We start from the raw sequence: 22,910 nt of genomic DNA on the forward strand, positions 1-22,910 counted from the left end.
AGAGAATACATCTGTGGTACATTCAGAGAATATAAACCAGGTAGAGCTCTTTGATCCAAAGACTCAGGTCAACTGGTCCAGACCAAAGTCCAGATTAAACATGGAGAAGCACCGTTTAGCCATTATGCTGAACACAAGTGGGACAAACTACTGGTGGAGATTAAACTTTTACCAAATGTGGACACTTTTAAATCCAAGTTATAAAGATTTCTTTTCTCGTGCACATATGCATAACATCTCCACAGGAATGTTGAATTGATCTTGCGTTTAATTATTTTTATTCAATTTCTGATTTTATTATTTTTGCTATTTGTTGTTGTCTTTCATGCTTTTTACACCGTCTGTAATGCTTTAAATATTTCATGTAAAACACTTGTTTCGTACATAAAAGGTGCTATCCAAACAAACTTGCCGCGCCTTTTGTTTTTAATACCGTGTGGTTTCTGTTAAATTAAACAAAACACTGTTGCTCTCTGTGAAATTACTTTTATGTCTCTGCTGACAGACTTTTTCTGAGTTTTCACACAGTCTTCCTTTTTATAGCTCTGTTTATCCAAGTGTTTCTGTGTTGCACATCTCAATGCTGCACTGCAGCTTTAATGAAGCGTTTTCCTTCCCATCACCATTCACCGGCAGAAATCTGCCACAGGAAATTACCATGGCTGTCACCTCAGTGCCAGCCACAAGCCAAACCCTCTCTTCAGCTTCTCATTATCTGTGAGTGTGTGCCTGGTATGTATCCACTTTGTGTCTGTCAGATTCTGGATCTGTGTGTATTTGCATGCTTTCTCATCCTGTGTGTGTGTGCGAGCAGCTATCCAGTGTAAGTTAATCAGTGTTTGAAGTCAACAAGGCTTTAGCTGTGTCAGCTGCCACACAGGCTGTTCAGAAAATTTCATCCCAACCACCAACACAGCAGGCTACACAGAAGGCTTTTTGTGATTTTCAAGGATTGAATTTCACAAAAACACTCTAAAGTACCGATGTTGAACATCATGATGCACCGATGCATTAATACAGAGAATATATTGTATTTAAATAATAATAAAACAAAAACTCATCTCCTTTGTTTGTGCTTTTGATATCAAACTAGAAAACATTACTATGATCCCCTTTTAAATTTTTAACATACCCTTTTTTATTTTTATTTTTTTATCTGCCTTTCTTCTTGTAAATCACTTCCTCTTACCCCCACAGTGATGGCTCCTTAGCGATGAGGACCTGCAGACATGATTCATATTTATAACCAAGGCCAGACCAGCGGTCACCTCATTAGCAGCAACTCACGCAGGTCTGCTGTGTCACAGTTTCTGCTTTCTTTTAAGCCTGCTTGGCTTTGACAGGCGCTCAATTCTTAATAAGTAGGCTCTTCTCTTCTCTTCATTCTTACCATCGGCTTCTAAAAGCTTAAATAATTAGCTTTTTGAGTCAGAAAAAATTAACTTTGGAAACCTTTTAAAAGTGATTTTGTGTTCCAGGGTAAAGTTATATAAATTTGTCTGTATAATCATTTCTTACTCTATAAAATCTGGTTAAGGTGGAATGTCAATGTTAATAATTAATTTCATAATAATCAAATAAATGTGGCAATACTAAACAATTCAAGTTACACTTTTAGCTAGAAATGCACTCAGAGTGCAAGACCTTAAAAATTATTGTGACCAAGATTCTTTCCAGATCACTCCTGAAACTGAATGAAATTAAAGTTAGACTGAGACACATTCTCAGGAAAAAAAAAATCACAAAGGTGCTAATAAACAGACATGGACAAAAACTGAGAAAATTTTCTCAATTGTTTATGTAAAACATGTAGCTCATGCACCACCTCCCTGAACAGATTCTTCCAAACTATTAGTACAGTTCATGCTTTACACTCAAATTTTAGTTAGTTTAGTTTGTAATAAAGTACATAGTGGTAAGTAAGTAGTAGTTAGTCATTTTAGTTTAGGCACAACTGCCATGAAGAAAATCTCTTGTTTTCACAAGGAACGCAGTTATTAAAAAATCCAAAGTTACTTGCTCAACTGTGCACACTGACTTACCACATGGACAAACACCTTCCACACAGTTTTACATACCAGCCACAGCTTTAGCATAGAAAGGCAACAGATGAGCTCTTCTGTTTTGGAGCAATGAACTCAGACAGTGAAAACAGAGGCAGAGTCAGAGGAGTATGAGGAAGTAAGGGCAAATATCGTGATCTCTGATGACATCCGAGCACCTGTGTGAATTGCACCCCCCCACCACCACCACAACACACACACACACACACACACACACACGCACACACACACACACACACACCTCCCCCGCCATCCCATCTTCAATAAAAATGCATAAAAATCGTCTCAATCGTTTGTGTTGAAAAAAAAAAGATGGTTTCTGTTGCTTTAGCTTTTGAGACATTAAAACATGCATGCAGCCCCCCCAAATGGACTGAAAGTAGTTTGGTTCATTTGTGCCACGTTTGTGCTGGACATCATAAAGATAACTGATCCGTATCTGTAGCTCTCGGCCGCACTAGTTCCGCAGGTCCTGATGCGAAGCACCACTAACTCAGGGCTCCAGCACCGCGGCTGGTTGGACAGCGACTACGCAGCGCCCTCAGCGTCACAGTGGCTCCGCCAATCAGAGCGCAATTTGGGGCAGATTAACCCAAACAGCCCTGGTGCTGCTCTGTAGTAACAGCCCCAGAAACAAGCCCGTTTCACTGGTCCTCGTGGAATCACTTTACGCAGATGGGAGATTACCTCTTTGGTTAACCTTTTGTAAAATGACTAGAAACTGATAACTGCCTTTAAGAAATAGTGCATGTCAAAGGTTAATCAAGAGGAAGATGGACGCTTGCTCGAGAATAGGAGAAAGCACGGATGCGATAGTGATGGACGATTCTCCTGAAGATGAAAGGGACATTCAGCAGGCTTGCCAAAGGTAGGTTGTTTGTTCTGGACCTTAGATTTATCGTAAGCTTATAATGACACCTTCCTAAAAATAAATAAATAAATAAATAAATAAATAAATAAATAAATAAATTTACAACTGTAAATTTGTGAATGTCTTTTACACTTTAGACTGCTGAGAGTATCAGTCATTTGTAGCTACTCAGTCTAGCAGTTTATGGTTAGTCACATCATACCATTAAAGTTTTTTTAAAAAAAAATCTTTTATTATTGTTTTTGTAATACATCCTAACTGTCATTCTTATTTCAATGCTACGATCTCATTAAGTCTTCATTATTTTAGGCCACAGTCTATTGGTGATAAAAGCAGAAAAACACCCACAATAACCTGTGAGCTTAGTTTTATTAATTTGTTTTGGAATCAAAGGATTTTAAAGTCAAATAAAACAGTGGATTTGCTGTATATAATTTCTGACAGAGTCAGTGTTTCATTCATATCGGCTTTGTTTTTTTCTTCTGTGCCTTTTTTCTGATTGTATTAAGCAGATAACAAATAAACACAAGAACAACACAACAAACTGTTCACTTGCGTGAGATCTGTTCAATGTCATCACCTTGCTTTGGTGGAGCCAGATCACTGGGTTACAGGTGCTATACTTTGTTTTTCACAAGCAGCCCAACATGCGTAAATATTAGGAAAAAACGATAAAGCAGAGAGGCTTCAGACATGTGAGCAGACACCTAAACATTTATAAGAGGACCCCTCATCCCCTCACACACGCTTTTCTTTTATTTGCTCCGCATCAGGCCACATAGTTGAATCCTCTATTTGCTTCTTTTTCTGCCTTTAAGGAGAATTTCAGGTTTAATTTTGTGGCAATAGTGTTACAGCTTTGAATTTTAAAGAAGGTTAAAAAATACTACAAAATAAATATTTGTGCAGTTCTTCTGCATGAGTGTTGGTTTTAGAGATGTTTGAAGAGTCGACACTGACGGGCGTTTAGAGCTGATGCAAGAAGGGTCTGCTGTTGAAATGGAGAGAAACACAGGTGGAATACAACTGGTGGGCTTCAGTCTCATGGATATGGACCCTATATGTGTCTTGAATAATGATTGCAGAGGCTCAGTTTTGACTGGTAACATACACTTGTTATCCTTATGGAAATTCAGTGTAGTTATATTTTATTCCCTCATTCTGCACTTATTACACACTTTGATTTCAAGAGAACAGTAAACAACCTGCTCCATTGTCTAAGCTCTTCTGGCCACATTCATTCTGTTGTCATTGTACATTGCATGAATCCTGTTTTGCCTCTGCTGGCTGCGGCACCTTCCAAAAATTATTTTTGTATTTACACAAGAAAAATGTTCTTACTTTAGAAAAACACACTGAACAAATCTCACTGATATTAGCTAAGAGTCACATGCTATACTATTATTCACTGACAAACTTAAACTTATCAATGTTTTCCTCTTATTGTCAGCCATAAAACACTTATAATATGCTTCTCATTTTCCCATACATACGTGTTGTGTAACTTTGTCTTCAGTAGCCCAAGGGCACTTTGGCTCAAGTCATTAGTGGATAACCTGCTCCACCAGCTGAGCTTTTGTGCCCGTTTTGTCATTGTTCTTTGTCAGTGTATTGTTGTTGCCTCTGGGTATCAGGAGCAGCTTGGTGACACCTTCCTGAATATAGTTTTATATTCTTCACTGTAAAATAGGTGGATTCCAGAAATCAATCTCCTTGTTTGTGTTCATCATTTACAACAAAATTAGGCTTGAACACCAGATTATTTCCCTGTAGCCAAGAGTTTACATAACATTTACCAACAAGGAGCCATAAAAAGACATATTTTTTATTATTTAATGGAAACAGAAGGGTCTTAAAGTAGGTTATTTGGCAGTATTATGTGTGAGTTATAAACTCACTGCAGCACCCAGAAGCAAAAAGAAAAGATGAAAGGCTATTCATTATTTAGATGTTATTTATAGTTTTATTGTAGCATTAAAAAACTAAGTTTGAGGATCAGAGTTTCACCATTAGCTAGCTCTGCTAAAGTACGGTATGATGCCGATTCAGCTGACTACTCGTCATCTGTTTGCATGATTACAGGATGCAAATAAAACTGTGTGAGGTCACTTAGTCTCTGTTTGACTTATTCTGTTACCATGGCCACAAGACAGGAAGTGTGGTTGCATCCAGACTGCTTTGGAAAAACAAGCATGTGGCAGCAACACAGTGGAATATGCAGTGGAAAATTTGTGGTTTTAACCTCTGAATGGAGTTGGATTTCTTTTCCTGGTGCTTTTTCCTTGGTTTTCTCCAGAGTTTCCACTTTCCTTCCAAACTCCAGAGATATGCATGCTTGAATATTATTTCATGTTTGTCATGCATAGTTGTCTTCACCTCTATGTTTACCTTGTGATGGACTAAACAGTCCAGGTCATTACTCATCTCTTTAAGTTGGTCAGCTGGTAAAGCCTACTTGCTTGTGTTTAGTAAGTTTAGTCACCCTTTTCACAATGTTAGTTTATCATGTGACAAATATAGCTGAGGATTACAGTGATCTTATTATTTTAGATTTATTTTCCTGTTGTGTCAAGGATTTGTTATGAACTTAATGTCTGAATTTTTACCTTTTTACTCAGAGATTTCTTGGCATTTCCATCAAAAACACGAAGCGTGGTGCAAGTGAAGAGAAAATCTGTGGATCAACGAAGTTAGTTAGATTAATATCTTAGATAAATCTTCTTTATGAATTCTTGTTCTGCATGTTCTCTCTAATTGCTCAGACATTTTAATTTGGATCAAAATACTTGACCTACAATCTTACAGTCCAATACGACCTACCCATCCAATACCAGCCTTGCTGTTTATATTTCCCAAGCTAAAATAAAGCACAACATATTATAGAAATGTGAGAAGAAAAACTCCAGTCCTCTCAAGCAGCAATTACCCATAAGCCATCATATCAGACTCTTGTGCTATCTATAATGGACAGCCGGCTACTCCTCCGTAAATTGATGACATGGTACCACGATGTGAAAGTATCCATTTTCTGTTTCTTCCTCCCTCTTCCTCCCTTGTGTTTAAATTGGCTCTGTTAATGTCAGCATCCAGTTTATTCCCCAGAAATCCATTCCTTACTTCATTACTTCTGCTGGGATGCTCAATTTCCCCCTAAATACGAGATGAAGCCCAGCTAAGAATTACAGTGCAGAAACTGAGATGTCAGTCAGCATTTACAAAGCTTTAGACTTTTGCGCCTTTGCTGCTTCTCCCACTGTCACACCTGTGCCAGTCACTCCTTCCCTCCTGTTATTACATTTCCATATTTTTATATTTCTTTTCTCTACTCAGTGAAATCCCGGTGGTTTCTCTGTGCCCTCCTGACAGCTCTGCTGAAGCCCAGTTGACAGTCATCCAGTCTGGAGGGGAGCTATGTGACAGCTGCAGCAGCCTTGGCAGATCTTCTTCCTCCTTTCAGCTTTATCACCAAGTAAGCCTGAGCGTGACTGCGCTTCTGTTCACCACAGATATACGGGAATCATTAAAATAGGTGCTGGATTTTGGAGGCAGTGCCAAATATAGTCACTGTGTTGCTCAAAAAGACTTGAATGATACCTGAATCTTTGAGAACAGTGGATGATACAGCCAATTTCTAAGTACATTGCGTGCATATATCTTAATTTCTTCTCTAGGTGCCCCAGTGTCTTCAGACTGGAGGCTATGATTCACCACGGACCCAAAAATGCCCCCACTGCAGTCACCAGAGGCCAGTCAAACCTCCCACCTGCTGCAATACAATCGGTCCTCATGCCGAAGGAGGTGTGCTGGTGAAAGTGGGACACAGCTGTAGCTCCACCCGTCAGGCATCCTGTCACAAGGCGGTGAGATGTCACTGGCTGCATGGGTCAAATGAAAGTGGCGCACAGAAACCAAAGCAGCGACATGTGGTGACAGTAAGGTAGGTTTAAGAGTGTATCATCATTCCTGCATCCATTCCGCCTCCTGTTCCATCTAGGCTGCATTTGGGTCAATGCCTCCACCGTTCTGTGACACTTATGCCATCACAGACACCTGAGTTTTGCTTGTCATCTTTGGCAAAGAAGCCAGATATCAGGTTTTCTCCAAAGGCAGTTGAAATCAGCATCTGAGGTGAACTTATGTCCAAAGAATTCTGTGCTGCTGATATCCTCTTTCTTGTTTAAATAGAATTTCAGGTTTAATTTCTGGATCCAGTGGTGGATTTTCTGGATCCATGTAGCAATCTTGACCATAGTTCCATGACATTTTGACATGCAAGCATGCCTTAGGGTCTAAAATTTACTCACACCCAACACTGGCTTTTCCCGACTGAGACTTTAAGAAACTAATTCAATTGTTTCATAGCTTTCTCCACTCCAGATGTTAAAAGACTAAAATTCTTTGCAATATTGCATTGAGAATTTTTTTCTAAATCACTAAATGTTATGTGACTGAACTTGGTGTGAAGTGGCGAGCCACAACCAATCGTTTCATGAAAAGTCTAAAGACCAATTTCCACCAAGCAGCGTGTGTGTGTATTTGTGGAGGAGCCTCTGTAGCTAAATGCAGCTAAACTCCAGCTAATCGCAGCCGTTTTTGTCAATGGTTTGGTTTACACCGACCCAAATGCGATTAGTCGCAGTTCTCCTCTAAAAATATGCGTCAAGTCTTTTTTTGATGGAGCATCCTTCCAGAATCTGTCAAGGTCAGCACTTCAAATGTAGCCAAACAGAAAATCAGACATGGAAACAGTATAAGTCATCTGTTAACTTTTAAAATAAAGGTTTCTAATTGCTGATTTCTGTAAACATTACGGCATTACTGATGACACAGGTTAGAGGTCAGTAGATCAGCCGGTTCTCTATGGGATTAGAAATGAGGTTGTGCTCGCGGGGCAGCGTTTGCAAGGTTTCAAAAGTTTTTTGTAAACTAATGTGGTGGGACAACAAAGCCATTTTTGAAACTTTAAAAATGTCTACTTAAAAAAAGCAAGAGTGCAACAAGAGGTTTGACTGTCTGAAAAATACGAGGCTGAAACTCTGTAACGTTCAGAATTATATAGAAATCCAAATAGTTTTTTTTTTCTTCAGATTTTCAAAATACTTTTCAGTGTTTCAAAACTTTATTTCAGATCTTTCATTTTCGAACACCAACCTTCAAGTTTTCTAAATGTTTGCTTTTGATTTCAGAATTTGGCTGAATTCTACTGCCATAGTTCTCTGTTTTGTTTTTCATCATGGTCTATAAAACATTTATGACTGAAGTGGAGAATCACAAGATTTTAGGACACCACAGATAATTTTTATAGGAACAACATCAGAAAGGAAAAGGTATGGACCGAGCAAACAGCAGTTTGTGGAGTGGATGTGAGTTTAGCATATAAATAAACATATAAATACGTTCTTTTCAAAGCATCCGACCCATTCAGTCAGGTAATATGTCTGTAAAGGACCATTATATGATACACCTATTAAATGAACGTGTCATTTTGTAATCTCGCGGATGCAGATACAGAGACTACACCCACAGGTGCTCCACGTCTAACACTCCCAGTGTAAATGAGCACACTACGGAGGTTGAAGCAAAACTGAATGCAGCGCACATGCATACGGTGGAAACTGGGAGAAAGTCTTGGTTGGCTGCTCCTTTTACACCCAATCCTGACACCCTCACTTGTTTCCAGTTAATCTGTTGTGGACTGTGTTTGTTATGTTTTCTGGCATTAGATCCTAAATTTGTTTGTTTCCTTTTAACTTGTTTCTGTTGAACTAGCTTATAATAAATTAACATTCATCCATCCATTTTCTTACCACTTAGTCCAATTCAGGGTGGTGGAAAGCTGGAGCCTATCCCAGCTATCAGTGGGTGAGAGGCAGGATACAAATAAGGATGACAGATTCATATCTTTATTGCATTTTGAATTGAAAAGCTGAAGCTTTTGTGGCAGATAGCCTTTCTGTCAGACCAGAGTTACCAAAGAAATAATGAACAGTTTGTGTTTGGGCTTATCAGATGAGCCCTGATATGTAGTCAGCTTTAGTCCTGCTGGCATTAGGAGCCTGTTGCATTCGATCAAAGTCAAACCTGTGTCCTCTTGTCGCTTGTACTAATTTTAGCTGATCATCTGCTGGTGATGTGTAATATTGTGTCATGTTTAAGTGCATATATCTTCTAATCTACTTTATGAATTAAGAAATTTGATTGAAAATCAAACTATTTCTGAAGACACAAATATTGTGATTTCATTGGATAAAAATCTTTAGAATCATAATAGTTTTATGTTGTTTACAGGCATGGAGGACTTTACTGCATCCTTAGAAAGTAAGTAATGGGATAAATTTTCTTCTATTAAACCAATGTTTTTCAACCACTGGGCCATGCACACTAGTGTGCTGTGAGAGATTATCAGGTGTGCCCTGAGAAATGACCCAATTTCACCTCATTGGTCTAAAAAGCAGCTTTGTTCATCCAAACAGGCCCCGGTGAAAGATGATAAAATTCCTTCTTCTTGTGTTTATCTGATTTCTATTTAAGAGGCTTTGACTTGATAGACTTTATATTAATAATATGGACTTAAAAAAAAACAAAACAAAAACATTTTGGTTTGGGGTGTGCCTTGTGATTTCTCAGTGGAAAAAAATGGGCCTTGGCTCAAAAGAGGTTGAAAAACACTGTATAAAACAGAATAATTTTAATTCATTTTATTTTGATCACTGATGGCTTCTTCTTCTATGGTATCTGCTTTGTAGTTATATCCAGGTGATTGTGGACTTCCCCTTAGCGATCTTGCTTGGTTGTGCTACCCTGTTACTGGGATGCTCACTGGCAGGACTGTTCATCGGCCCTCTTCCAGACTTCTCTGATCCACTCCTGGTGGGTGACAAACACCCACAGAGGGTGATGACTTAATTACCAGTTTCGATCAAAGGGCTAACCTTAATCTGAAACTGAGCGAACATGTTTAAATGCTATGATTTTCATTATGCAGATTTTATTTTCATCTTTTAGCTTTTTGTTTGGTTTTTTTTGTCCCTGAAAGGGAGGCAATTAAGGAGATGCATTTTCACACTACATGAATAAAACAATGACACAAGCAAACCCATACAAAAGAAATCTCTAAAATGTTCATTTGCTGAATCTCGCCTGTCTCCTCCTGTCAAACGCACAGTGCAAACCTCAGTCTCCATTTTAGACTGTGTGTTAATTTCTATTTCCTTAATGGTTCATGAGCGCAGACATATCCATTTACTTTGATTTTCATCTCAGATTCCACGAACCACTCTGAATTTGAAAGCACTGGCTGCCATTTTAATCAAATAAATCTTGTCATCCTAGAAATACATATTTTCAGAGAGACCCTGATTAAGAAATTAGTCTAAAAAAGTAACAACAAAGCGTCATTAAAGATTAATCTGAACTCCTTTACATGAGAAAAGAAATTGATTATGCCAGCTCAAAACATTTTTTCCCTCATTTTTTTGTTGAGAGTTGCATTCTTCTAATAAAGGTAATATCAAGCAGTCATTTACCAAACAAGAAAGTGTAGCGTTCAGACAACATTATGTCTTATACGTGATGGTGATGAATTCAGTAAACTGCTGCAGCGGGTTGCTTGGCATCAGTGTCCCTTCTGCATAATTAGCTTTGATGCTGGTTTGTGTGTGAATCTCTGTGTGTTCTGTTTCCTAAGGGTTTCAAGCCGCGGGGTACTTATATTGGAGTCCGTCTGTCCAGTTTGCTTCGGCTGCAGGAAAACACTGGCCCAGGGAAAACTCTCTCTCTTTTACCACCACAGCTTAATAAAAGGTTTGAGTTTCACTATCATGATTGTACCGCTTTTTAACTGCACAGACACTAATTTCAGGAGCAATGCAGGGAGAACTGTATGTCACTTTGAGAATTTGAAAAAACTTGAGATTTTGCTGGAATAGTTAATATCTTTCTTAAACGTCACCCCATATTAAATAGGTATTACGTTTTATTGGAATGCAGAATTTTACTTTGGCAATTTATAACAGGTTTAAAATAAGAGTTTATGCACATTTACAGAAGTTATTTCTACATGTTTGCTGTTTAAGCAGTTATGAATAAGAAAATATCATCTAAATGAGAACCAGTAGAGTGGTACAGATTGCCTGACAGAATTACAGCGCTTTATTTGATCATGTAAAAAAAATGATCACCCAATCGCTGCCTGGAGGTTATCAGGTTGCATCAGGTCAGAGTTTAAATTTGGTTTCTTTTAATCATGTACAAGCATACAAAAATCAAATACAAATCAATAAAAGTACAAAGAAATATGCTGATAGAGCTTAGTATATTTATCATTAAGAAGTATATTAATCATTAAGAAACTTCAATCAGTGAGTTCATATTGACAACATAATATGTTTAACTGAAAGGTTCTTGTCACAATGACATATAAGAGATAACACAGCTCCCAATTGCCATCCATGACCAGACGGACCAGACCAGATTAATTACAAAGCCTCTTAATAATTCTACATATTCATAAACTGTCACTTGACTATATAGCTTATTCCACTGACTTTATAATTTTCTGATTGATAAATAGTTTGGATTTCACTTTACATTTATTTGTAAAATGTTTCATTAAGTTTTGTTAATATGTTTTTACCTGTCTTAGATCTGGAGTTGCTGTCAGCAGAGACAGTAATGGCAGCGGAGATGCGTCCATAGTTCGTATGAAGAGGATGCTGGCTACCGACTCCTCTACAGACACCTTCCTATGTGATGCTCCAGGTGAGTAAATGCTCGTCAACAAAACTTTTTTCAAGGACAAGTCATTTTACAGATTTTTAAAAAAAAAAAGTCCCTCAAATTGTTTTTAAACTGATTGCAGAATTATTTAAAAATAAATACCAAAAAAAAAAATCTGACGATACAATGAAAATAAAATAATGACATTTTTCATGCTGCAATCGTTCTCCACAGTTCCAAAAGTTATTTGCTTTTATCCTGTTGCCATTATACCACAGTTCTTTACAGACCTGAAACATTTCTGACCTTCTCTATGATGTGATGATTTACTGAGAGTCATCTTAATGCTGAATCCATCTGCCTCTTTACATGCAGGCGAGCATTTGGCCCAGTTGGTGTTTCGATCAGAAAACTCAGCCAGTCTGTGGAGCCTGAAGGCAATCCACGCCATGTGTGAGATGGAGCAATCCAGGGTTAGCTCTGATCCACTCATTCTTTACCTTACTTTAGTATTTTGCTACTTTTCTTGTCCATTCACACATCAACTTTGAGATAACTTACTCTTACTGTCCTGTGCAAATCAGTGTATTCCACTGAAAAGACTAATATATTTATGGGAAATTAAGTGCTTATGATATGGTATGAAAACTGGGCTCAAGTTAAATAAAAAAAACTTTTCTCCTGTGTGAATCAGATTTGCTCTCAGGCTAAGTTCCAGGACTTGTGCCAGCAGCATGTCAGAGCAGAAGCTGAGGGAATGTCCAGAAGCGGCTGTTGTCCGAGCTGGTCTCTGGGGAATTATTTGGCAATCCTCTCCAACGCCTCCAGCTGCCTCAGCCTCACATCACAGCAGGTACTGCAGCTTTTTCCTCATCTGGAAAGTGACCACAAGCACGTTAGATCAGATTGTAGCAGTTATTGACATAGATCTGGTTTCTTTGTTTTCGCCCAACAAATCTCATTGATGGGGGGAAACATCTACTTTCATTTAGAAAGTAGATGTTTTTATCCTTTATGACATATTTCAACTGTCACTTCAGTCCACCAGCTGATAGGAGCACGTCACAACAGATGGCGGATGATGTTTTTAAGGAAGACTGAAGTGACAGTCAAAACATGTTTAAAAAACCAAAAAGTAAAACCATTTACTTTCTGCACGAAAAGAAACCACATCTAAAAGTCAGAAAATGATCAACTTAGTCATGCAGTTTTTTGTAAATTATGCAAAGAGTGGGACATTTTGTCATGTTACATGATTAACAATGTTCAAACAGCAAAAATAATTGTAGCCTGCTTTGAATGTTTGGACATAGTCTGCTTGAATTGTTGTCAGCAGTAAATTAACATCAGCTTATCTAAGCTCTGTCTAACAATCACCTACCAGCATCCCTAATGTTCAGTAGTTATCACAGCAACCAGCTCTCATTCTCACAGCATCCTAAACTGTCATGTTGTCAAAGCATGTGGTGTCTAAAGTGGCCTGCTGCAAACACTGCTAACACGATTCTGTTGTGTTCATTCACAAGCTAATACTGTAGTTCTTGATCCATGGTTGAAGGAAGAAGTGGGAGAAAGTTGTAGGGCTGATAGTTTGAGAACAAATTAAAACAGGTATTGTTTTCCACTGTTTTCTGTAACCTTTTCATTCTGTTCAAATTTTGGTTTAGTCACTAAAGTTTTAGGTTAGATTTAAGAAAATTTTACAGCTAGAATTAAAATCTTTGTCATGTTGTTAATTCAAAGTCTTGGAAAATTATGCTACACTGCAGTTTTATTTATTATGTTTATCATTGCATTAAGATGTGAATAGTATGGTTTCTTGTGCATTGAGAAGTAACAAAGGATTCTGGAGAAATTGGCAGAGCATGATGCTTTGGGAATGAGAAAATGTTGCAAACTTTTAAAAGCTGAGAAGACAACAACATTGTATGTGCTGGATTATTTCTGTACCTTAAAAACTGCAAACTGTCATGCAGGTATTGAAATCATATTCGTCTAATTTAATTTCGGCTACAAAACAAATTTCCCAAATCATGAAGAAAAAGTAGAACATTACTTACTTTACTATAACTTAACTCTGCTGTGTTGTCTAACTTCTATTATCTCTCATTCACACCAGGTGTCTGAGTCTTTAAACCTTCTCCGGAAGTGTGCTCTGCACTATCATGAAGGACACCTAGTTGAGGGCTGTGCTGAGAGACCCAAACATGGCAGCTGTTCCTCTGTTTCCTCCCGCTGCAAACAATCCCGCATCATTTTCCAAATCTTACACTTCCTAGTTGACAAAGACTTTCTTGGCCCTCAGACTGTGGAATATCAAATCCCCACGCTGAAGTACAGCCTTCTCTTCCTACCTGTTCACAAAGGAGAGCACATGATGGAGATATACATGAATAGTCTTGAAGGCAGGGATCTGACCTACAACAACACAACTATTACTGGTATAGACTTTGGCATCAAGAAGGCCTTGTTTAAATACTACCTGGTCAGAGATTTGGTTTACCCTGTCCTGGCTGTTGTATCCCTTCTGTTCACCATGGTTTTATATCTCCAGTCTTTCTTCAAGGTAGCATTATCTGTACTTGCAATCACATGCTCACTCCTAGCCTCCTACTTCTTCTACAAAGTAGCATTTCGCCTGACTTTCTTTCCTGTGGTCAACCTCTCGACAGCTCTCATTCTTTTAGGAAGTTGCTCCAATCAAGTTTTCATTTTTGCCGACTTCTGGAATCTGCAGCTTGCACAAAACCCCTCATCCTCCCTGGAGAAGAGAGTAAACAGAGCTTTGCAGGAAGTTGGCTATTTGATTTTAGCCTCAGGGTTGACTTCAAGTGCAGCATTTTTCTCTGGCTATCTCAGCAGCATCCCGGCAATCAGATGTTTTTCGGTTTATCTTGGGACGGCCTCTTTAATCAGCTCGCTGTTTGCATTGGTGTGGCTGCCGTGCTCCTTCATCTTGAATGAGCGATACAGAAAGACACCCTCTACCTCTGTAGCAGTGCAAGGATGGAAGCCCTGCTGCTCTAAAAACACCAGCGGCTTCTGGGATACGGGTTCACGCAAGAGATGCCTCTTCGGTGTTGTGCAGAAGCTGAGAGAACTAAAACGAGGTCTCACAGACACTTCTAATTTATTGTTTCTGAAAATCCTGCCTTGTGGAGTGGTGAAGTTTCGCTACATCTGGGTGTGCTGGTTTGCTGTACTCGCAGCCGGGGGTACATATATGGCCTGCATTGACCCAGGCATGAAGCTACCCACTCTTGGCAGCCAAGTCACCCAGCTTTTTCGTTCCAGTCACCCGTTTGAGAGATACGATGCAGAATATCGTCATATGTTTATGTTTGAGAGACAGAGAAATGGAGAAGATAAGCCTGTGACATTATTGCTTGTTTGGGGTGTCAAACCAATTGATAATGGGGACCACTTTAACCCAAATACAAATGGCTCTTTAGTACTTGACCCTGACTTTAACATGAGCACGCCTGAGGCTCAGGTTTGGTTGAGGGATCTATGTGGACGGGTCCAGAACCAAAGCTTTTATTCCCCTCCATTGCCTGAGGACATAGTTAACATAACTGACAATATCTGTCTTGTGGAGCAGTTAGTGCACTGGGTATCTGTCAGACAGTGCTCAGAAAGCGATAGCGCCCTTCATTTCTGCTGTAACGACATCCCTTTCCCCTACTCTCCCAGTGTTTTTGAAAACTGCCTCAGTATGATGCTGGCAGAGAGGTACACCGAGGGCCATCTGGGACACAGTGGAGGCCTGTACTTTCAGCCAGATGGCAGGGTCGCTGCCCTCGTGTTGGCATTCAGAACCACATACCTCTACAGCTTCAACTTCACCCGGACCAGTGCTTTTTACACAGAAATCCTTACATGGTTTAACAAAGAAATATTAGGAGCACCAAAGGGGCTGGAGAATGGCTGGTTCATCAGTCAGCTCTCTCTTTTTGATCTGCAACAGTCTTTAAGCTCTGAGACTTTGTTAGTAGCTGGCTTCTCAGTAGCTCTCACATTTGTTTTTTTTCTCTTAACCACCTGGAATATTCCACTGAGCATATATGCTACTCTGGCTGCAGGGGGGAGTGTGTTTGTCACCATTGGTCTCCTTGTTCTGCTTGAGTGGCAGCTGAATGGCTTTGAGGCTCTGTTCATATCATCAGCTGCGGGGTTATCTGTTGACTTTATTGCTAACTATTGCATATCCTACAGCTTAGCTCCTCATGCGGACAAAATTGGAAAAGTTGCACACTCCACTAAAAGAATGGGATGTCCTGTAGCTATAGTTTCTGGTGCATTTTTCTTTATGGGAATTGTCATGTTGCCAGCCACGGCCTTGCATTTTAGAAGACTTGGTATTTTTTTATTCTTAGTGAAATGTATCGCTTGCGGCTTTGCAACCTTTTTCTTTCAGTCAATGTGCTGTTTTTTTGGACCCCAGAAAAACTGTGGCGCAATCATGCTGCCATGTTTTTCTGAGCAGACAGATGGTGTGCTAACCTCTTGCTCTGAGCAGGCTTCCTCATCAACCTCAGCTGCTAACGGGGCCTTTGGCAGATCTAGAGGGAGAAGGAGTTATGACAAAGAAGCAGGTGGTTACCTCTACCCCAACCACCAGCACGGGCAGAAAAAAACTGGAGGGGGAGCAGGTGGTGTGAACCGAGGGGCTGAGCAGTACGAGCTGCAACCATTGGCGTACCGCCTGAGTGACAGCTTTGAGAACAGCACCTGCACCAGTAAACTTTCCAACCGACCCTCTGTGCTTTCAGATGAGATTGATTACTGTCAGGGAGATGTGGGCAAGAATAGTGTGGATAGGGAGGGAGAAGAGATATGCAGTCATCAGATCTGCCAACCACCACCAGCCCTCCAGACTTCATCTCCTTACAGAGAAAACACGCTACGACCGGTAAGCCTGGTGCAAGAAGATGTGCGTACAGACAAGCTGCTGTGTAAAACCTGCAGGGGTCAGTCGTTTGGGGTGAAGCCATGGAGCAATCCCTATTATTCTTCTGCATCAAGTATAGAGGAGACTATAATTAGCCACACAATGGAGACCACTGACCAGCCATCTCTAAGCAAAGATGAAAATACTACAAAGGAGAGTCCTTCTCACCACAGAAGACACCTCTCCTCCTATTCTCAAAGCTCTTGCGATGGTCTGGAGGACTCCTGTGACACATGCCTCAGTGACATTGAAGCGGGGCCTTCAAATCCACAGCGACAAGAAGAAGAGGGAGAGGTTCAGCTACAACCAGGACACCTCAATGGGAGGAGAGATACACTTCGACTTTCGCTGAAAGAAACAGTCTACGAGACTTGTGGTAAGGATCGCGCCAGCCGGAGCGAAGAAATAGTAATTTTACCCAACAGTAAACCAGATTTGCCCGATGTTTGGATAAAGCGGGATGGACAACAGGAGGACATGTGTTGAGCAATGCCACAAGCAACTTTTGCAATCACTGTGCAGGTACTGATCTTAGTTCATGAAAAAGAAATCTCGTTATTTAATAAAGCAAAAATATTCATTATAAAAGAAGCATCAACTTTTACATTTGCATAAAAATAAAAGGAAATATAAGCCAAAGGCAAATGTAACACGTGACAGCATGTTTGTCTGATGTTGCTGTTAAAGTTGTCTCAGTGTCTGTTCAAAAATGAGGTCAGAGCATGAGTGTTTATTTAGGAAAAAAAAAAAAAGTTAAGTGAAAGCAGTGGAAGATTTACATCAGTCACAACTTTTAACCACTTTGATTAAAAGCTGTATTATGCCAACAACACAAAAACCATCACTAACTACACATGCTGCCTGCAGAATTAACTTTGTGCCTGGGACTTAAACCTTAAGAACCTGAACACTCTGCTAACGAGAGTTTTAACAGTTACAGTGTGAACTCTGTCCTCCATGCTGGAATTGTCTTGAATACGCTGTATGTGCTTTTTGACTTGGGTCAGTCTACGTATCTTCACCAAACTTCTACTATTCTGTGTCATGGACAATATAAATATTTGATCGTTTATATATAATTTTCGGCGAATCAGAAATAAATCTAAAAACTCTTCTCTAAATATTTGTTTTAAAATGAAAGATTTCAAAGTTTGTCATTTGAACTTACATTTGATCTTTTCTTTTAGTTCTTCACTATAATTCACAAGCTGCTAATTTTACAAAAGCCTTGACTCAAATTAGCTTCTAAAGCTATTGCTATTGCATATTGACTACAATAATAATAATTGCAAAAATAATTATCAGATGTTACTCATTTTTACCGTTTGGCAGCAATGTAATATTTGTTTTCTGATATATAGAAATTATTTGGTTGTGCATAAAAAGCTCATTAGAAAAGAATAATATTCATAGCTTCACAGTTTGAAACTACTTTTTCGGTAAGTTATTAATTGAAGATATAAAAAGGATTTTTTGTGCTTCCTTATTATTTAATTTAGTAAACATTGTTTTCTTTTGTTGACTTCATGCGATAATATTTCCATTAATACCACAGGTATTAAGTACAGTGTTATTTCATGGGTATCTACAGTATTTGAACTTGAGTGTCTTCTGTCTTGACTCAGTAAGCCCTTGCAAACTTTAATACAAAAGATCCATCAGAAACTTATTACAAGATTCTGTATGATCATCAATTAATAAATCCAAAGCTATTCATGCTTATTTTTTAAGGTCATAGGTGGTTGTGTACTTGTGTGCTTCCTGTCTTGCACTGTGCATTATTTTTACATTAGTATCCGACTCAAGTGAAAAAAGAATGAATTTAGTAGGTTTTCTCCAGGCTATTTAAAATGTTAATGAACCATCCTGCAGTTGATGGCATACATTAATTCTGGATCTAATTAACTCTCGTTTTTACAAGTAGATCATAAATATGCAATAACACTGTGTTAGTTGCTTTTATGAGGACTTTGAAAGTGTTTCCAATATTTTGTTCACCTCACATATAGCAACAGCTGTTCAATTGCAAATTACCTTTCGGCTTTTTTGGATGTTCAAAGCTAATTTAAACTCAATCCAATGGAAGACTGAAAAGAACTACTTTAAGAGCAAGTTTAGCTCAGAGGGACAAACTTTAAAAGTTACTAAGTACTTGCATATAACCTCAGGATTTCAGCAGTCTAAATTACTATAAGTGTTTGTGCAGATTGACTAAATGCTGAAGCATGAATCTGAAATGTAAAATACAAGCTGCTTTCTTTCTGTGCCGCCACATCACATTCATACACATGAATCAAAGACTAGCACATCTGGAGTCCATTTGAGTATGGCCTGCTTTTTTCTTTCCTTTTGCATTCACTTGTGATAATATGTACAATTTATCCTTTGTGACCGAGACTTAGAAAATTAGAAACTTGCACTTGGAACCAGTGTGTCATTTGTGGTGTTATGGCTAACTTTTCACGGTTTACTGTTTGTTAAAAGTCATGCTATGTAATCTAATGACATAAATGTAATGTTTACCTACTGTGGTCCTGACTTTTAAAGGGCAAAATAAAAAAAAAAGTGTTTCTAAAACAGATGTAACACTAAAAGTTTAAACACGCTTGGCAATCTGATATGTCAGGAAGTCTGGGAAATGTCTGAAGGAGAGATGTGTGAACATAGCAGGCAATAGTCCAGAGAATTCTTGGTGAGGCATTGCTCCTCTTTACTTCCTTCTACATTTTTGGTCATGCTTATGTATGTGTATATATATATATACATATATATATGTATATGTATGGGCATAAATACAAAACTAGTGATTTTGAACAAGTCAGTAGTTTTGTTCAACCCACAGCATGGTAAATGCAGCATTTTGTTCTCTATTTGCTATAAAACAAAGCATTGATCCTGTACTGTACTTCATTAAGCATCATGTCTCAACTTGGGAATTTTATGTGTAATAATTCCTCATCCCTTGAGGGCACAAGAAATTATTACCTCACTACAATTATAAAAGGGCAACAGTTAATGTCTGGACCAGATTCTTCTGACACGGCTTGAAGTTCATGTAAAAAAAAGTTTTTACCTACTCTCCATCCCAAAACTGAGATGTTGCATCAGCTTGCTTGGTCCAGTTCAGCATGTTCAGTGCTCACAACATGAGGAGCATGTGCCAAATGTCTGTCAAAAGGTTTTTTTTAATCTTATAATGAAACTGTGTTTTGTGCTATTTAAAATAAGGTGTTTATGGTTCTACACATGATGTAAAATATGAAAGAGGAGTGGAAGTAACAGTGATAATTGTTACACATGATTACCTTCTCAAACAAAGATTTTCCCAATAAAAGCTCTTAATCAGAAATGATCAAACAGCTTTCATTTTATAGCAGTAAGCAGAATACAACAAGATAAAAAAGAAATGAAGGCCATCACCAACATGACATTAATTGTCCAGAAATCTGAAATAAAACATTTATTTTGCCGCAAAGTGTCTCCTACTTTCTTTCAGATGTTTGTTGCTTTTGCAGACAGATTACAGGTTTCAAGAATAAAAAAAAAAAAAATTAAATTTAGCAGTAAAAACAAAACATTGAGGCATTTTTTGCAACCTGTTGAAAATGTAATGAATAACTTCAGAGAAACAAAAAGTGCCACAGCAAAATCAAAATGCCTTAAAACAAAACCATTTCAGAGATTTTCAGTCAGAGCCATGTTAAATGCTAAAGCCTACTCTGCTTCCAACCAGTCCTCTTTGGCCCAGTCCGGTAAACGTGTAGAATATTCAAAGTCTGGGCCTTTGTACCGTAAGGCATGGAGATACATGATGAGTTCTTTCTCTGTGGGGTCTGGTCGCACTATTTTACATTCACTACATAGGTGGTCTCGAGTGCAAGTAGCTGTTCCTTGAGAAGTATTTCCCAATTTGGTTTGATTTCCACTTGATTTGGTTGACCTAGGATCCTCACATTCTTCAACGGTAGTGTCAGTATTTGCATTTACAGCTTCTGTGCTGTCTAATTTGTTGTCTTGAACCTGACAACTTTCACCTGTCTTCTCAGGCTCAGAGGAACAATCTGACCTCTCCATTTTCTCAGATGTTCTGTTCTTCTCTGCCTCATTTGTTATCCCATTGCAGTCATCCATCATATCAGAGAGCAGTAAATTTTCCTGAGAGCGATGTTCTTCTACCAAGGCCTGTAACAGTTCCTCATCACTCTTCCCAATAAGCCCGCCCTTTCCCCTATGAGGACCCCAGGCTGAGGAACCATAGATGGGATCTTTGAGGATTGGAAAGCCCAAGTACTGAAGGTGAACCCTGATCTGGTGGGTGCGGCCGGTCAGGGGCAAGCAGCGGACAACGCTTGTTTTTCCATTAAAGCTTAGCCTCTGGAAAACAGTTCGACACTCCTTACCCTTTGGGTCTACACGGCAGAGCCCGATTTTAAAGGAAACAACCAGAATAGGCTCCTCACAAATAAGCTCCCCTTCAGGGAACTCCCCCTCTGCACGACACACGTACTCCTTTTCCAGCTGAAAACAAGAGAAAATGTAATTACGATCCAACCTTGGAAACTCAAACTTTTATTCTTTTGGTTAGATGCATTCTTATATTTCGAAACAGCCCTGAACGTACCAGTCTGTCCCGCACCAACTGGTCCAGTTTCTTTGATGTCTCCAGTGTCCTGGCAAACAGCAGGACTCCAGAGGTTAGCCTGTCCAGCCTGTGGACTGTGTGAAGCTCAGAGATGCCTCGCTCTTTGCCCAGAATGAAGATCACCGTGTTGTGACGGAAACGTCCGCAGGGGTGGACAGGGATTGAGGCTGGCTTGTCAACTACAAGTACTTCACCATCATCCACCAAAACTTCCAGGGGTGTGGCAACCACAGGTGGCTCATGGCGATGCACAGTATTCCTCATATGATCATTGTTCTGCAGAAAGTCAGGATCACATTGAACTATGTCAGCGATAAGATGGCAAAGCTGACTTCTGACACTAGTTTGGTTCTCTCTTGCAAGAGGCATACACTAATTTTTAGTTAATGTCATAACATAATCTATTATACTTCAGGAAAGATGCATTATAAACGAATGCCAGCTGTATTAACCAGTGCTTGTTAGTTGATAATCTCTCAAGTGTAAAAACAAAGTTCACACATTTTCAGTTCATTAATACTGGATAGTCTGTTCCTTACGATATAAACCATGTGTGAATGAACACATTTAATCTAATAACCATAAACTACGATTTAATATACAGACAGATAATACTGACCCTGAGCACCACGGAGAGGTCCTCCACAGGGGTCTCGTTGAGCCGGATGCGACCCTCTTTGGCCGCCTTCTGATAATACTCTATAGACTCAGCTCTGAACTCGTTCTCAAACACCTCCAGAAGACTCTTCCCAATCCACCGACCTTTGCAGTAGGTTTTGAAATCAAAGAAATATGGGTACACCTTGCGCAGTCCGCCCTCGAAATAGTAGGACGTCTCATCGAAATGCTCCTGGTTAAAGCTAACACCTGGGTTGCGTTTTTGCGGTGGTGGGATATATCTCTCACCGGGTCGAAGCTTCTTTCCTCCCGCTCTTCTTTGCTTCTTTCTCCTGCTATTTGTTTCCAGTTCGTCCGGTTCGTCGTTTTTGCGTTTACTATCTTTACTTATGTCTGTCGACGTGGTTTCCCTCTCTGATACCTGGGTTTTTACGTCCGGCGGCATTTCTGTGGTGGTAACTGCTTCTGCCATCGTCCAGCAACTATGTCGACAACTTAAACCATTAAAAGAATGGCTCGGGAATCTATTAAAGTTATAAAGCAAAGTAATGCAAGATACACCTCTTTTAATACAAGTCCTGTTCAAGATTAAGGGAGCAATTAATTGCGCCGTTGCTTTCACGTGCATTGCTCTAGCTAAACAAGGGGTCCTTGTCGAAAATGGCGTACAGTGATGACATAAATATGTAGTCCTGTGTGCGATATTTGTAGTTCTTATATTAAGCGCCTGTTCAATTTTCGATAATTAGTCAGCATTTTTCTTTCACTACTGGAAAAAGTAATAATAATTATAATTTTAAAGAACCTACCATTTGGCAGGTTATATTAATATCTTACTAATCATATAATTTATATTTGGCATAATTCCCCTTTACAATAACGATTAAAGTTTAGGTTTAAGTTGAGAAGTTATATTTTAATATTATATGTATATATTAAAAAAAAAAAAAAACCTGAATTCAAAACTGAAAACAAAAAAGGTGTAATTTCCAGTGCTATTTACCAGCAAAGTATGACACAAATCAGTTCATTTAGTTGACTTTATTA

General features: G+C 39.0%; 3 protein-coding genes across 4 annotated transcripts in view; 1 reads left to right on the top strand and 2 right to left on the bottom strand.

The window, feature by feature from the left end:
• Positions 1-2,836: 2,836 nt before the first annotated feature.
• disp2 (dispatched RND transporter family member 2) lies at positions 2,837-17,089 on the top strand (the record flags this gene model as incomplete). Its single annotated transcript, XM_079262496.1, has 10 exons — positions 2,837-2,931; positions 6,265-6,403; positions 6,606-6,871; positions 9,223-9,252; positions 9,681-9,804; positions 10,622-10,737; positions 11,579-11,694; positions 12,028-12,125; positions 12,347-12,505; positions 13,772-17,089. The coding sequence occupies 10 exons, from the start codon at positions 2,837-2,839 to the stop codon at positions 17,087-17,089; spliced, it is 4,461 nt and encodes a 1,486-aa protein (XP_079118622.1).
• A 3,228-nt stretch (positions 17,090-20,317) lies between these two features.
• On the bottom strand, positions 20,318-22,469 carry rpusd2 (RNA pseudouridine synthase domain containing 2; the record flags this gene model as incomplete). The annotated part of the gene is made up of 3 exons (XM_079261783.1): positions 21,865-22,469; positions 21,225-21,521; positions 20,318-21,121 (listed from the first exon to the last, which is right to left on the bottom strand). Exons 1-3 carry the CDS (start codon positions 22,333-22,335, stop codon positions 20,318-20,320), a joined length of 1,572 nt encoding a protein of 523 aa, XP_079117909.1. The 5' UTR covers positions 22,336-22,469.
• Positions 22,470-22,905: 436 nt separating this feature from the next.
• pcmtl (l-isoaspartyl protein carboxyl methyltransferase, like) overlaps positions 22,906-22,910 on the bottom strand; it is a 5,500-nt gene continuing 5,495 nt past the window's right edge. For both annotated transcript variants that reach the window (XM_079262396.1, XM_079262397.1), the window contains exon 9: positions 22,906-22,910. This exon is cut by the window's right edge. The gene's annotated coding sequence lies outside the window, so the exon portion shown is untranslated.

The sequence above is a fragment of the Telmatherina bonti genome (genome assembly GCF_933228915.1).
Source record: "Telmatherina bonti genome assembly, chromosome: 22".
Classification (NCBI taxonomy): Eukaryota; Metazoa; Chordata; class Actinopteri; order Atheriniformes; family Telmatherinidae; genus Telmatherina; species Telmatherina bonti.